This window comes from Bactrocera dorsalis, chromosome 1, assembly GCF_023373825.1.
Source record: "Bactrocera dorsalis isolate Fly_Bdor chromosome 1, ASM2337382v1, whole genome shotgun sequence".
NCBI lineage: Eukaryota > Metazoa > Arthropoda > Insecta > Diptera > Tephritidae > Bactrocera > Bactrocera dorsalis.
The window spans coordinates 46,485,698-46,501,955 of NC_064303.1; the positions used below are offsets into that span (position 1 = coordinate 46,485,698).

At 36.8% G+C, this 16,258-nt stretch overlaps 4 protein-coding genes across 6 annotated transcripts in view; 2 read left to right on the forward strand and 2 right to left on the reverse strand.

Moving 5' to 3' along the window:
* The window catches only part of LOC125780332 (uncharacterized), a 273,793-nt gene that overhangs the window by 133,195 nt on the left and 124,340 nt on the right, over nucleotides 1-16,258 (forward strand). The gene's annotated exons all lie outside the window — the stretch shown is intronic.
* Nucleotides 1-16,258, reverse strand: part of LOC105234054 (eukaryotic initiation factor 4A) — a 160,075-nt gene that overhangs the window by 111,978 nt on the left and 31,839 nt on the right. The gene's annotated exons all lie outside the window — the stretch shown is intronic.
* On the forward strand, nucleotides 9,666-11,088 carry LOC125775497 (uncharacterized). 2 transcript variants are annotated; one of them, XM_049446158.1, is made up of 5 exons: nucleotides 9,666-9,928; nucleotides 9,987-10,257; nucleotides 10,324-10,464; nucleotides 10,543-10,862; nucleotides 10,922-11,088. In XM_049446158.1, exons 2-5 carry the CDS (start codon nucleotides 9,994-9,996, stop codon nucleotides 10,929-10,931), a joined length of 735 nt encoding a protein of 244 aa, XP_049302115.1. In that variant the 5' UTR covers nucleotides 9,666-9,928; nucleotides 9,987-9,993; the 3' UTR covers nucleotides 10,932-11,088. The 2 variants fall into 2 exon arrangements, with proteins under 2 accessions (XP_049302115.1, XP_049302116.1); XM_049446159.1 differs by having other exon boundaries at nucleotides 10,543-11,088.
* LOC125775408 (uncharacterized) lies at nucleotides 11,132-12,946 on the reverse strand. Its single transcript, XM_049445974.1, has 3 exons — nucleotides 12,206-12,946; nucleotides 11,892-12,145; nucleotides 11,132-11,828 (listed from the first exon to the last, which is right to left on the reverse strand). The coding sequence occupies exons 1-3, from the start codon at nucleotides 12,662-12,664 to the stop codon at nucleotides 11,474-11,476; spliced, it is 1,068 nt and encodes a 355-aa protein (XP_049301931.1). The 5' UTR covers nucleotides 12,665-12,946; the 3' UTR covers nucleotides 11,132-11,473.

Here is a 16,258-nt window from a genome sequence, read left to right on the forward strand (position 1 = left end):
CTTCTGGTGTTGTAATTGAAATGGGGGGAGTTCTTCTAACTCCCAAAATTATCTCAATTGTGAATTGAGGTACTCGTTTGGGATTTCCTCAACTTGAGTTGTCATTGCTGTGACTGATTCCGCAACTAGTCCACTTAGGACCCATCCGAAAATGGTATTTTGCGCCTTCTAGTATAATTTACGATATAAAATCGCTGCCTAATAGAAGGTCTATTTGATCGGGGGTGTTGCAGTTGGGATCTGCTAGAGTCAGATGTGAAATCTTATCCCAATGCTTACTATTTATTTGTTAGCTTGGAAGCATGTTTGTTAGTTGCGGTAAGACAATAGCATTTGCTTGAATGCGCTTATCCGCTTGGGGGGAAATTAAGGTAATGGGGCATATTTTGTTAGAGTTTTGTACTACTCTTCCGCCCATTCCCGTAATTTCATAATTGGCTTGTTTTGTTGGCAGTTTTAGCCTATATTGTGCCTTAGACGCTATGAATGATCGTTGTGATCCTTGGTCTATTAGGGCTCTTAGTTTGAACAATTCTCCTCGATGTTCGATGGAGACAACTGCTGTGGGTAGTAGTACTCTACTATGATTTTCGCTATGTAGCGTTTGAGTTTTTAATGCCTTTGAGCAGCATGGCGTCTCTTGGCAAAATTCTAGAGTTTTTGTTTCGGGAGTTGCTGTTGCAACTAAACCCGTGGCTTTTTTGAGAAAGCGCTACTTTGAGATGTGTTGGTAAAGTTGTTGAGATGTAACAAAGAATGATGCCTTTTGTGGCAATATACGCAATTGAATTTGCTTTCGCAAGTATTAAGATTGTGTGAGTGGGACAAGCAGTTTGTACAGAGTCTTCTTGACCTGACAAAGTTGTTCATTTCATTCACATTCAATTTTTTAAATTTTTCGCAAGCTTTTAGCTTATGCCCTCCTGTACATAGTTCGCATGACGTGAATTTATTTTGTTCAGATGTGAACGCTTGTGTTTTGAAAAAGCTTCTGTTTGAATGATTGTTGCTTCCGGCTTGGGGTCTATTGAAGCTTCGATTTAGGTCGTGTTGAATGTTTTTAGTTCTGACTACTTTTTTGTCTACACTTTCCGCAATTTCGTATTGGGTAGTTAAGAAATCTTTCATCTGCTGCCATGTCGGGCATTTTCTTTTTGATGAGAGCGATTGCTCCCACAATAGTAATGACTTTTCTGGTAATGCGGCGGTACATATCTTTACCAGAATAGGATCCCAATTGATTGTGGGAATATTTTGTGTCGATAGCACCGACAAACAATTTGAAACAGTGGATTCTAGTTTCATGAATTCTTCACTGGTTTCTCTTTGAATTTTAGAATAAGTATCGTTACTTGCTTGTCAACTAATATTCTCTCATTTTCATATCTTTGTCATAAAGCTTCCCAAGCTAGATTAAAATTATCGTCACATGCGAACTGTTTGACTATTACGCCTGCTTGTTTTTGCGCTTGTGATAATTTTAGATGGTTTATGTACATGGGTGTAAACACGTCCCGGAAGGACGGCCATTGAAATATTTCCGTATGACACGCTGGCACTTTGAGATGAATGCTTGAACTTGCCTCTTGGGCTTGCAATTGTGGTAACTGTACTTTACTGTGGGTGAAATTGACTTAATAAGTTTTAATTGATCTGATATCACTGCTTTTGTGTCTTCATAGCGGTCTAAGCAATTTTCGTATTTGGCGTAAGCCGAAGATTTGAAATTTTTAGGTAGATCCGAATCATCAGTTTCTACTATTGCGTCGTATGCAGCTTGGAGGCGTGTCCAAAAATTGTCAATAGATTTATTTTTTATTTCTAGTACCGATTCAGAGTTGTCCTGAATCGGTGAAGATGCAAATCGAGTGCAGTATTTAATCAAGCTGTCACTCTCAGAAATGAATTTAATATAAGAAATGTCTTTCCCCCGTTTTTGCTTTGTAGCACCTTGCTTCGAGCGTGTAGCTTCTGCAGGTGTACATGGACTTTTGTCATCAGTAATCATTTTTGGAATTCTTAAGAATTCTGCTTTAGATTCCTTTGAATCTGTATTCATTCAGGAAATTTGAATCAATAAAATATATATGTATATTTTATTATAATAGAGAATGTGGTACCGAAACTCTTTTCAACAAATAAGAGTTGTAATAATTGAATTAGTAAAATGTAGTACCTAGGTACATAAGAGCCGAGCCTTAGTGAATTAATTATTTATAATTAGCTCTCTTGTAAATAAATAGAAATAAATAAATAAAATACCTATACAATTTAAATTAATCTGTTGTTGTTTTATGAAATTAATTTCGTACTGAATTTATGTTGTGTTAGTTAATGTATCACCATCTTTAAATAATAATTTAGTATATCTCTTGAGCAATATTCCCTATTCCCTTCATCAATCAATTTAATATTTCTAATTTTAAATCTGCAGTTTCAAGGGTACAAATTTGATTTAAGGAATTTAATTTGTCTAGTAAAATTACACTTTCGTCTTTTGAGCGGTGTGACTTTCCACCTTATTCGGGCATTATTAGGTAATTCAAATTCTTCTTTTGTCAATGTATGCATTTCATAATCCATTTCATCCTCATTTCTTAGTGTAGTTCCTTTAATATTTTTTATTATTTTACGTAAGGATTCCAAGGCTGGTTCAAAAAAAAAAAACTCTGCTATTAATCTCAACATCAGCTCTTAAGTAATCTGCCTGGCTTTGGCTATACGAGCATAAGCAATCTTGGCCATGTTGATCTTATTTTTTGGTAAATTGATTAATATGAAATTGACCATAAGTTTGTCTAAAATGATTTGGTTCGTATTGACCGAAAATTTTTTTAGGGTTTCCTGCCTTTTTTGCTTTGGGAAATTATTCAAATTTGTTGGTCTATAATTATTACTATATCTTCCGCTATTATTTTTCTTTAGACGGTCCTGATGTATTTGCTATTCATCTTTTTGATTTATTTAATTGAGTGGACTATAATTATTAACATGATAATTTGTATTATACCTCTGTCCTCTATCAGGATTTCTATTACTCTATTTGTCCGTCAATTATCTACTTTCAAATTTCTATATTCATTATATTATTAAAATTTCCTTCTTCAAAAATTTGAACTAACAAAACGCCTTGTGTCATTTCTTTCTTTACTGTTAATACTATCCATGTTGTTTAATTCAACAGATCCAGTCAAAGTTTGGAAGGTGAGCGGTTAAGGTAAAAAAATAATAATTGCTATCGCGTTCATACATTTTTAGAAAAGTTTATTCCCATTCTGTTCAGAGAAAATACCATTTGGTTTTAATATGAGAATCATAATGATTTTCATTATTTTAATTAGAGTTAACAAGGGGTCAAACCACGTCAAGTGGTCCCTGAAAATTTCGCGAAAACACCGATTTGAAAAATTGGTAGTTTATTGGTTGACGTTAAAATTCATCTTTTGTTAATGTTAATGAAGGTTGAAATTTAGAGCACGATAAAATTGTAAAATCATTTTCTCATAAACTACTACAGATAAATAGATAAAGTTTCGTGAACACAAAGAAAAATGTCCGTGCTATATTATATATTTTTTCCTTGTCAATTGGTTTAAATAATAATATTTTACGTAATTTTTTGTTAAACAATTCAATTTCATATGTTCTTCACGCTAAAAAAAAACTGAAAGGTATGTGACAAAACTCGGAAAACGTTCATCTCTAATAATCTGTAAACAAATTTTTGTTCATTTATGCCATTATGAAGATATTGAATGTTTTGTCTCACGCAGTACGCTACGTAAGCTACCGATCTCAGTATATACAGTTTGGCTTGTTTTCATACATATACTCAACTCTAGAAAATCTTAGGATGTTGTGCAACACTTTTTTTGCTACTTTCATGATAATTAGGGTGTTGTGTTAGCATTTAAGGTACATATAAATTTTAAAGTTTGATGAGCAGCACTTTAATAGGTATTATGTAATGCAAGTGTTTGCATTATTTAAGTGATTATTTTGAATTACTTTGCATGTTTCTTAAATTTTACCGAGATGTTGCTTGTTATGTAAGTCCTTTTTTTTGAACAAATGTTAAACATGCTTCAAAAATTTCTTAAATTTTGCATGCAGAAAGATACAGTCCTGGACAGTAAACTTTCGTTTGATATATACAAAGTGATTAGCCGTTACAAACGAAAATTAGGTGGAATTCGCATTTAGATATATGAATATAATTTTACAAATTTAGTTAAACAAAATAAGCGAATTTTAAGATAAAAAACAAGAACAGCTTAGGAAATCAGCACCTTTTATGTTTTCTGTCGGTCAAATGTAGACAAATACATTCGGAAGAAAACTCAGCACCGAGAAATTTAAAAACAGGGCTGCATTTCCACTGACTACATAAATACCAGTAAATAATATTTTTATGGGCGAAATATTGCACACTATGGCATTTAAATCACCTATAAGTAAATATATGTGTGTAAAGCGTTCGTGTGGGCACATCCTTATACGACGAGTTTCCAAGAAGAAAGAGAACGATCTTCGAATTTTATTTGACATAAAAGGAAAATAAAATCATACTTAGCGAAATGTCAAATTAGCAGGTAGAGTTACCATGCTTAATGCAACTATAATTAACTCCGAAACGAGTGGCGGTGCTGCGACAGTACTCCCCTCCTAGTTGGGATATGCGGCGGGGTGAGCAGGTTTCAAACGGTTGATAGAAATGTTGACTGCTTTATCGTTAATGTGGACGGTGAAGGAACCTTGTAAGGCCCTTTGTAAGGAGCTGATAATGATGGTCGTACCGACAAATCGCGGATGAAAATCTGGTCGCACGTTTTTAAATCTGTGTGCACAAAAGATTTCTGAGTGGTATGCCAAGACGTGTTGACTGGACGTAGGTCCCGCTTTATTTGTCGCAACTGAGCAACAACTTCAGTCTCATTATCCATTCCGACTGTCGCGATGGATTCCGGGCCAGGTGAAACGTTCGCACATCATCTTTGATGTTGTACGTGTACCGGGGTGTGAAATGTTGTGGATTGTCTGAAGTACTGCTTGGTGGATGCGATCGGTCGAAATATCACAGTACACCTTTTTTGTGCTGGAAGGAAGAGCATATGAAATTAGTTTCAATGAATGCTTCACTTGCCCATTGAGATAGGATTGGAGCTCTTCGTCTGTCGCTTGATCGGTGGCTACGTCATCGTAGTTGATTGATTGAAGAGTTGTTTCCGAGGTTATTGCTTCGATGCGAGACATCATATCGGCGACAACATTTTCTTGACCAAACACGTGACGAATGTCTGTGGTGATTTGAGCGAAAAAGTCTAGTTGTCGCGCTTGACGGTCCGAAGCTTTTTCTATTCTTTGATGAAATTCGAATGTGAGAGGTTTGTGGTCGGTGTAGACATGGCATTCTCGTCCTTCAAGCCTTAAACGAAAATGTCGGATAGCGAGACACATAGCTGTGAGCTCCCTGTCGTAAGTACTGTATCGCTGTTCTGCTTTTGTAAATTTTCTCTGGAGGTAACCCAGTGGTTGCAGCCTGTTGTTAACTATTTGGTGTAGCGCTGCAACGGCTGCATAGTCGGATGCGTCAATCCACAATGAAAGCTGCGCGTTGGGAGTGAGATGTGGTAGCAGCGTACATTTAGCTAGGTCTTCCTTACATGCTTCGTAATGTTTTATATTTTCTTTGGACCATACGAGAGGTGAGTGATCATTGCGCTTGTTACCTGGAGTCATGTTGAATAATGGTGCTTGATGTTGAAGAGGATTTTTCAAAAAAGGTCTATAAAAATTTACCATGGCGAGGAAACGTTTTAGATCTTTCGCAGTATTATCTACTACGCGAAGGACTTCATTGATGACCCTTTGGAATGTCTGTGCGGCGTTGCGTAATCCAAAGGTCATGTGAGTGAACTCGTACAGTCCGAAAGGTGTTGTACTGGCCGTTTTGCATACATCTTCCTCATGTATACGGATTTGGTGAAATGCTTTCTGTAGGTCGATTTTCGAAAAAAAAAAAATAGTTTTGCCTGATAATATGTGCGTGAAGTCGTGGAGAAACGGAATTGGGTACCCGTCCGGTACAGTGACAGCATTCAAGGCCCGGTAACCACCACACGATCTCCAAGAACCATCTGCTTTGCGTACCATATGCAGGGGGCTCGCGCAGTCGCGACTAGACGGCCGACATATGCCAAGTTTCATTAAGAGCTCGAATTCAGCTCGTGCTGCAGCAATCTTCTCAGGTGATAACCGCCTTGGTCTGCTAAATACCGGTTGTCCGAACGTAATGATCCGGTGGACAACTGTAGATTTTGTTGAAACTTCTAGAGGAGGTTGATGAGTTATTTCCGGAAATTTTAACAAAATATCCGAAAATGGCATATTTACGTTGATGGTTGAAATATTCGGTGTATTAATTGACTTTATCGAACACATTGTTTTTAACGCGGTGCGGCGGTCAAGTAGTCGATGTCGTTTGAGATCTGGTAGTAGGTCGAAAAATGATAGGAAGTCTGCGCCTATAATCGCCTGAGAAACATCGGCAATTATAAACTTCCACACAAACTCTCTACGTAAGTTGGGATTTAATTTAAGTAGGACTTCACCAAACACTTGAATTGGTGAACAGCAAACAATTTGGTATCCGATTTAGATGCTTCAGCCAAACTTGAACACTTCGGTATAGTCGACACCTCTGCGCCGGAGTCGATAAGGAAACTCATTTTTGCAGTAGTGTCAAATATGTGAAGGCGTTTGTTCGTAAGTTTTTCAGAACGTTTGCCTGGATGAGCCATTTTGCACGGCTGTCTGCATTTGTGGGCATTACGACCAAATTTCGCTTGATACCAGCACATTTCCATGGAGCTGTTGTGTGAGTTACGGGTACCTGCCGGGATCCTAGATCTAGATCTAGGCCGAAATCGATGTCCGTGGTCGCTTAGTACTTGGTCGAGTCGCTGTTTGAGCGCTGCTATTTCGGCTCTCAAATCTTGGACGGTAGATTGTACGGTACACAAGTCTCCTTGGCGCAATTTAATGACTCCGTAATGGAATCGGCGATTTTCAACTTCTCGACGATTAGCACATTTTTAGCAATGATTGCCTTGCCGCTTGCGTATATGTAGGTAACCGAGTGATCCATAAGTCGTGAAGAATGCTCTCGCTTAACGTGGTTCATTTCGTTGTAAAGGTTGCTTGGGCGCCGTTCGCCCAGGGGCATCTCGAGAAGTACACGCTGCAGGCGTCGCTGCTGGCTTTCCGTAAAATTTTCCAACAGTTTTGTCCGAATGTAGCCGTATTTATTCATACGCGCAGTTCCATTAACTTTGAAGGTAGAACACTTGCCAAAACGATATTAAACTTTGTTATGTCAGCCACGATGCCCGCTGCATCGAACCAAAAGTTTAAAGAATAAAAATATGCCTCAATATTATCCTCTCGCATCTGGGGCAACGGCAGTCGTGGTAGAAAATGCTGTGTTGTAGCATTTTCTAAGATGTTCCCTCCTTCTGAAACCAATTGACTTTCGTCGAGACTCATAATAAAAAATTAAGAAAATTAGTAATTAAAAATGTAAAAATGTGCGGGGTCACCAATGTAGAGCGTTCGTGTGGGCACGTCCTTATACGACGAGTTTCCAAGAAGAAAGAGAAGGATCTTCGAATTTTATTTGACATAATAGGAAAAGAAAATCATACATAGCGAAATGTCAAATTAGCAGGTAGAGTTACCATGCTAATACAACTATAATTAACTCCGAAAGGAGTGGGGGTGCTGCCACATATATATCATTATTAAATAATTTCCTTTTATATTAAGCAACAATATTTATAGTTTTTGTTATTTAATAAAATAAATTTGCTAAGTATTTACTACCTCAATATATGCAGCACTGCGTTGCTACCACTGAAAATCCAAGATGGCCGCTATTCACTCCCCAGAAAGCTACCACGAAAAGTTTTTCTACTGTATATACTGTGATACAAGAAAATAATCAATAGCCCTATTTGATTGTATGTAAACATACAGAATTAGATAATCGGCGTTCATTCCTTTTCATTTGTTTTTTTTTCGGCACAGGTCGGATTTTCTTCCAACAACACTATGTTGTGACGCTTTGCCGTCGCTTCGGATATTGATTGCCTTTGAAGTGCTGAACACATAGAGCGCGACACGACTGACAGCATGACAGTGAACTGTAAATGACGTCGTGAATCCTTATGCATGAACATTTGTAAACAGACAGGGACATAACAATGGCCGACATGTACACAAGACAACACAGCTGTCCATTTTGCATATATACAATTTCGTTGTGGCCATACTAATACCTTTCACTTCAATAAAATTTTAATATTGTCAGGTTTGTTACAGCTTTGAATAATTCTACATTTTACATATTAGTGGCATCACTCCTCTCTACTGTCAACTCTACTGTCGTCCTACTGTCGTCGGCAATATTAAAAAATATTTTCAAGTTAACAAGAGCGACAACTGACGACCTGCAGTCGTGTAGTCGTGCAGCTGTCTAAATAACTATGTTCATAAAAAGGTGTGTATATTAATACTTGTCAGATGTCGCTTGCAGTCTGTCTCGCTCTATGTGTTCGGCATTTGACTACGGAAATTTCGCATGAAACAATGAGTGTATATATGTATCTACACACAAAGCCTGCAAAATATATCTGTTAGCAAAAGTGTAAGCTACTTGTTATTATTCACTTTTGCAAACTTTAAACTATTTGTTACTTTTGTTCATAGAGTGGGAAAAAAGTAACACATCGCTTTTTGATGTTAATGGTTTTCTCGCTCTAACCAAATACAATTATGGCATGCTGTCTTGTTCTAAATTACCCCTAAATGCGTACCTTGTTCGTAATGCTTTGATTAAGTGAATGACAGACATATATTATCAAAGCTGTTCCCAGTCTATTAAAGGTAAAAAATACCTTTATAACTGATAGGTTACGTACATACGAGGTGTGTTCAAAAAGTATCGCGAATTTTGAATTTTCGCGTGCTACGTATATTCGAATTTCGAATTTTTTGTGGCGTTATGTTGGTACTCATGTCTCTCACTTATGCCGACAAGCTCGGTCATTTTGAATGTTCATTTAATTGTTGACAGCTGCTTTGCTTGCACGTGTTTTGGATCGTCTTCGATTTTTACCTATCAAAAAAATTGCACCACGATAACGCCCCTGCTCACACATCGTTGCTTGTGCGCGACTTTTTGGCCAAAAACAACAAACTAATGATGCCGCAGTCACCGTATTCCCCAGATCTGGCCCCCTGTGACTTTTTCTTGTTCCCTAAACTGAAGAGGCCCATGAAATGACGACGTTACGCTTCTCTTGACGAGATAAAGACGGCATCGAAGGAGGAGCTGAAGAAGATAAAAAAAAATGATTTTTTGAAGTGCTTCGAAGATTGGAAAAACCGTTGGCACAAGTGTATAATATCTCATGGGGATTACTTTGAAGGGGACAAAATAGATATTCATGAATAAATAAATAATTTTTGAAAAAAACACAAAATTCGCGATAATTTTTGAATACACCTCTTATGTCCCAGTAAAACTTGCTTGACCGAAACTTAAATACTTTTACACAATTTTTACTTGTCACTAACACTCCCTCACAAAGCTTTAAAATGAGTAATGCCTGGTTTTCACTAGGTCATATTTGACGTCAAATGCTGTCAAAATAATGAAAACGGGTTGTCATATGGTGTCAGTTGCGTTTGCCGGCATATTTGCCAACGAACGGCAATTTAAATTGACAGCGAAATGAAAACAATCAAAATACGTTATGTGGCAACATTTGACATCAAAATTAGATTTGCCAACATGTTGGCAAATTATTTCCATTTGCCGCGTGAATGATGTGCAAAAATAAATACAAAAGATTTTTCACTTTTCAAGGTAAGTGTTTTATTATATTTTCTAATTTCAATTAATGTATTATTTCAACCTTTTCCAGTTTCAAAATGGCAGAAGAAATGAGTGCAAATACAGAAACGGAAATTCCAAGCATCAAGCGGGTGCGAAAAATGAAAACAAAGTGGACAGCGGAGGAGACTGAGCAACTAATTCAAGAAGTGGAGTCAAGGGAAGGAACCTGGAATTTCCTTTCTGCGGATTATCGCGATAGGAATTTGCGTGAGGCTCAGTGGCATGAAGTGGCAGAAACACTAAATATGCCACGAGCCGAAGTATCAGCCAAGTGGAACAGCCTTCGTTGTTCTTTTCGCGTAAGTTTTTCACATATAGTACACAATAGTACACAACAAATTTCATTATATATATATATCTTTTAGGCGGCCTTCAACCGAAGGGCTCATACAAAAAGTGGACAAGGTGCTGGAAGAACGACTACCATGAACCCACTCTACAATTCGCTAAAGTTCCTCGAGCCTACATTAAATGTTGAAGCGAGCACCACTTCAAATTTATTAAATGTAAGTATATATATGTATATATAATAATTGATAAAAAATATTAATATTTATTTTTCATGTGTTTATTTGTTATTATAGGACAGCTCGTCGACCCTGACCACTCCAACAATATTGTTTGAGTCGGAAACGGTATCTGGCGATATACCACCAACGCCATCTACATCACGACCCAATTTAAGGAAACGTCGTGTTGAAAAAAACGACGATGGATACATTGAAGTAGTTCAACGTGCGCTGGAGACCCTCACATCTGCTACAAAAACTGATGCTTGGGATGATTTAGGCAACTTTGTGGCATCAAACGGCCGTGAGTGGGACCAAGAATCTCCACAACTGGCCAGAGAATTCAAGCAGGACATATGTGAGTTAATATTCAAGTATCAGCAGAAATTCACACGGTAAAAACAGTTGCAGTATTGTATATGTAATAAAACATAATTTTGCTGTTATTTTATAGCTCAGCATAATGCCGTTTAAATATAAAATCTTTAACTAGTCACTATACTATAGTCAAATGAAATGATGTACCTAATGTTCCTTTTTTATATCTTTTTATATATTTTATTAAATGAACTTTGTATTTGTATAATTAGTAATAAAATAATAAATATAAAATTAGAAATGAATTATATAAATATATATTGAATTCAAAATGATATAACTTTTGTTTTATTTAAAATTCAGAAAGTTTTTAAAATAGGTATAATGAAAATATTTTGTATTTACAAAATAAGTTAAATTATAGAATTACACATTTATAAATGAGAAAGATAGGAGTAAACTACAAAGAAGAGTTATGCAATATTGTCCTATTATATTGCCATTGAACCTCTCCATGAGGAGTCATGAAATACTCCATAAATCTTTCACGGACATTTATCGCGCTGTCTGCTGGTCTACCTAAAACACTGCTTGGCCGAACTGATGGAAGCATTCCATTTTCCCCCAACTCCATTCGCCAATTACCTGGATCGGTAATGCCATTTGTGTCTTTGTCTACGTCAGACATTCATATATATATAGACTTGCGTATTAATAGGTAATTATGTAATACACAAATCGCGAGGACAATAACTGTCGCATGTTCGGGAGTAACGTCCATCGGCCTTCTAAGGATCCGAAAACGCGATGCACAAATGCCAAACACATTTTCCACCACATTTCTTGCTCTGGAGAGCCTATAATTAAATATTTTGAACGACATCACTTGATTTCGGAAGCTGAATGGTTTCATTAAGTATGTTTTTAATGGAAAAACGTCGTCAGCTACAATGACAAATGGCATTTCATCACTTTCATGTGGAAGTGACTTCGCTGGCGGAAAATTTAAACTGTTTTCTGCAAGTGCCGTCGAAAGAGCACATCTGAAAAATAATACTGTTTTTTAGTTATGAACGTTCAATGATATTATTTTATATTAGTTTTACCTTGCGAAAACGCCTCCATCAGATTCCCGACCATAAGCTCCAACTTCAACAAATAAAAATTTATAGTCGGCATCAACCATTGCCATCAAAACGATGCTATTGTATTTCTTATAGTTGAAATACTCAGAACCGCAGTTCGCAGGCGCCTGAATCGCTATATGTTTCCCATCCAACGCACCGCAACAATTAGGGAAATTCCATCGCTGGTAAAAACATTCCGCTATTTCTGTCCATTCCTCATGAGTGTTTGGAACCTTATTAGAAAATATTTTATATTTTATCACTGACTAACGTGAATAGGCATGAATACTCACTTTTAAAAACTCGTCCTTTAAAGCTTTAAAAATTGCACTACACGTGTTATGCACTACATGGCAGATAGTAGTTTTTCCCAATAGGAAAACACTCATTAAACTTGAGAAGCTATCTCCTGTGGCTAAATAGCGTAGTGTTACCGCCAGTCTTTCACCGACCGATATCGCTTCACGGAATCTTGTATTTAGTTTATAAATATGTGGAGTAAGGCGCGCCACTAAAAAGTCAAAATCTTCCATAGTCATCCTCAGGAAGTTCTTCAACCACTTTGGGTCCTGAGAAACCAGCTTGGATCGAAGTGTGGAGTAAAATCCACTGGTGCAACGATTCCTTAATCCTGGTCTAATCCACCACTGCTTTGGTTTCCTTTGCTGAGTCCTTTTCTTTTTCCAAGCTTTTAATGACGTTATAAGACATAACGCTGCAGTTACTATTGTAATTTTTCTATTTTTATTCATTTTTACACTTTCACGCACTTATTTAAAAATAATTATATCTTCAATTTAACAGCTGTCAAAATTGCCTGTTCACAATTGCCTATTCACAATTGACATAAATGAAAACAGGTGGTCAATCATCTGACACCAAAAATTGACGACAGTTTTTGAAAGGCACTGCAGTATCGACATTCGGTCAGTTTGGATGTTGTAATGAAAACGCATTTGCCACCAAAAGCACAGCTGTTCGTTTAGGCAGTTTTTGATGTCAATTATTTTGACCTAGTGAAAACCAGGCATAAGAAGTCAATCTATTGTGGCTTTTGGTTGTTTTATATTATAAGCTCTTTACTCAACAGATGTTAAGCAAAAATAAAACAAAAAAAGATAAACTGATTTTTTTGGCTGTCACCGTTAATTGAAAACGATGGATGTGAAAGCGTACAGCATGATACCGTGAATTTCACGTTTTTTTATTCGTTGTGACAAATTGAATTCAAAGAAAAAAAAATTCGGTTACGAACGTGTCAAAGGAATTTCTTTATTTTGCTGGTGCTTATTTGTACAAATGTATTAAAAATATCATTTGTGTTTTCAATTAATTATTGAACTATTTGTGACTACAATAATATATAGGAAAAAAAGTGAGTAGAGAAAATAATAATTAATATGAAAAAAATACATTAAGTGCCAATATGAGCCAAGAAAAATGCTTTTAATCTTAATGCATCTAAATTTGTGAAAGAAAGAAGTAAATTTTGAGTGAGATCCTAGTTTGGAGGGATGAAATTCAGTAAGCTCCCTTAATTTTTCTTTAAATTGCAGCCATAGCCATGTTAGTGATAGAAATACTCGTGGTAGTAAAATTTAAAAAATTATGAACAATAATACATTTAGTTCACAATTAAAAGCTTGGGCTTTAAGAAACAGCTCATCCCACAACACAGTAACCGATTTTCTGCAAACGTTGCGTAAAATAAGTTGCACAGATTTCCATTAACGGCTAAAAGTTTCCTGGATTCTTCCCGAAAAAAAGCAATATACAACCGTTTCCAAATGTAGTTTGTTTTTAAATCTTTTTTAGAAAAATTAATATCCTCAACTTGAAAATAAAAATATCATTATTGTATATAGGTTTATTTGTCCTAAAGGATTCTATTGGTGGGGACCATTACTACCATTTAGTCTTATTGCACGCAGGTATCAGGCTACTATCATACAAGATGTCTTTATATCACTGAACCCAATGTTGCCACCAAATCTTGGAAGAATTTGTTGATTTGTTTGAAAATATATACGGAGACTATTTAGTTAGTTTAAATATACATGGTTTACTCCATTGAGCTGACTGTATTGTGCAATATACTCCTCTAGATAATTTTTCCACTTATAAGTTTGAAAATCACATACAAATACCCAAAATTAATAAAACAAAAAAACGAAAAACGAAACGAATCTGGTATCGCAATATAGTATCGGCACATTGTTTCTACATACTACTTTCAAGAACCAATGGAATGGAATTTTATCCATAGTAAAAATCGCAACACACACAAAATGACGCCGTAAACAAACTAAATGACACATAGCAATAAAAATTGGGGAAAAAATTATTTGAAATATTCTCAGCGGGAAAATTTAAAATTAGATCCACATTTTTTATTATGTTAAACTAATATTCACCAGCGCTATTCGATGAAATTTTTGAGGAATGCCCAAGAACGTATTCAAATCTCGTTAAATGTACATGTAAAAATGCCGTTTGTGATTTCAATTTATTTTCACCCATTTTTTATTGTAGAACAATTGACATCCAACTAGAAGAATCGACTTCAGGAGTTGGTAATATGGAAAAGAAGATGGACGTCAAAATGAAAGAAGTATAAGTTTATGTACATAAAAGTATATAAATATTCATCAATACAAAGAGAACGTATTCTTTAGTAATTGTTGTTTACATTTTTTAAGTATTCTCTAACTACACTTGTTCTCTTTTCAGATACTTCATAAAAGGGAAGAAATGTCCCAACAAAATACCGTCCATGATTGGAAGGTTCTAATTCGCAAAATTCACCATTTAGTATGCCGACTGATTGGCGAAGAAATCGATAATGGGAAAACTGAAATTGCTTCCACCTTACATACACACATAGATAACACTAGCTGCAGCTTTGGAAATGGACGAGAAACTAAAGTGCGAAAAAATTTGCTACAGCAACGGTTAGTAATGTATACAATTTCTTCAATAAACGATTAAAAAATATATTTTTGTTCCAATAAAAAGGGCTATAACTATTTTGGGGTCACAATTTTCGTAACAAAAAAGGGCCTAACATCTTTTATTTTATTAAAAAGAATATCTCTGTATTTTTTATGTACCATCTTTTTCGCACTCACCGTATATTTTTTCCAAAAATTGAAAAGTATAAAACACAGGTATATATGAAATTAACCCAAGAGGTTCGCAAACTTGTAATGTAAATGTACTTTCGGTTTATTTTCACAACATAGGTATATAGTATATAAACGGCTTTAATTTTTAAATGAGATGCCCGAAAAAAATGTAAAATAAAAATAAAATTTTCGCCTCACAAAGGTTACAAAATATTTTTAGTTAACGACGATGTTCGCAAAAAAATGGTAAACGTTCGCCAAAAAAGAATCGTGTCGATCGGACCGATGTCGTAGCGCCAAAAGTGCCTTTTTCAAGTTGTCTATCCTTTTGTAATTTGGTTCGGCGAAAGTATGCGATGGTGTGTGATGTCATTGTGTGTGTGTTAGATCGATATAATAATATAAGATGTGGTGACGGGCAGAATGGGGAAAACTGTTACTCATTTAGCCATCCTGGCCCCCCTAGGCACATATTTAGCCTAGTAATCGCTGGAGTTGTTGCAGCGTAGCTACCACGTTGCTGAGACCGGTTGGACGGCAGGTTTGTGGCCTAGTACGCTGCCGCCGTGTTCCGTTGTGGTGGTGTCGCGAACGCGAGTCGTCCGGAGTGGTTATTGGCCTTCGCGGTTGCTGTCGTTTTGAACGTCTTTTACCCCCGCGGTTGCGTGGGGCAGAGTGTGGCCCGGTCTCGGGGCTGGTGATGCGGTGCAGCATAGTGTGGTGCGGAAGCATATACATTTGGCACACATAGCCGGACGTACACTCCTGTGTTGTATGAGTAGGCGACAGGCAACTCAGGCAATGGCCATGGGCCCGGGCAACCTGCTGGAGTTGCTGAGGTGGCATCCCTTCAAATATACCGCAGTGTGGCAACCTGTGAGAACGACAACACAGAGGACATCGGATGAAAGGTAGGTCATTCTGTTGCGACGTCGGAGTTGCTCGGGTTTCACTGCGTGCAGCGGTTGACGACGTTGTTGCCGTGATGGTTCGCGGCGCTGGTGTTGGGACAGCCCCAGGGCGTGGAACGTGGACAGCCGAACGGACAGTTGACATTGGTGCTGTTGCCCCATCGATATCCATATTTATCTATAGAAAAGGTTATCGTTATTAGATATTTGTGAAATATAGTGGTGAACTATGTTACCACGTGGTGTGGCATGAGTGGGTCGTCATGTGGATCGACCCTTTTATGTTATTTTTGGTTTTAGTAAATTATTG

Coding starts and splice junctions, on each gene's coding strand:
- LOC125775497 (XM_049446158.1), top strand. CDS start 9,994: ATGGCAGAAGAAATGAGTGCAAATACAGAAACGGAAATTCCAAGCATC. Junction 10,258..10,323: donor GCCTTCGTTGTTCTTTTCGC/GTAAGTTTTTCA, acceptor TATATCTTTTAG/GCGGCCTTCAACCGAAGGGC. Junction 10,465..10,542: donor CCACTTCAAATTTATTAAAT/GTAAGTATATAT, acceptor TTGTTATTATAG/GACAGCTCGTCGACCCTGAC.
- LOC125775408 (XM_049445974.1), bottom strand. CDS start 12,664: ATGAATAAAAATAGAAAAATTACAATAGTAACTGCAGCGTTATGTCTT. Junction 12,146..12,205: donor TAAAGGACGAGTTTTTAAAA/GTGAGTATTCAT, acceptor TTTTCTAATAAG/GTTCCAAACACTCATGAGGA. Junction 11,829..11,891: donor GATGGAGGCGTTTTCGCAAG/GTAAAACTAATA, acceptor ATTATTTTTCAG/ATGTGCTCTTTCGACGGCAC.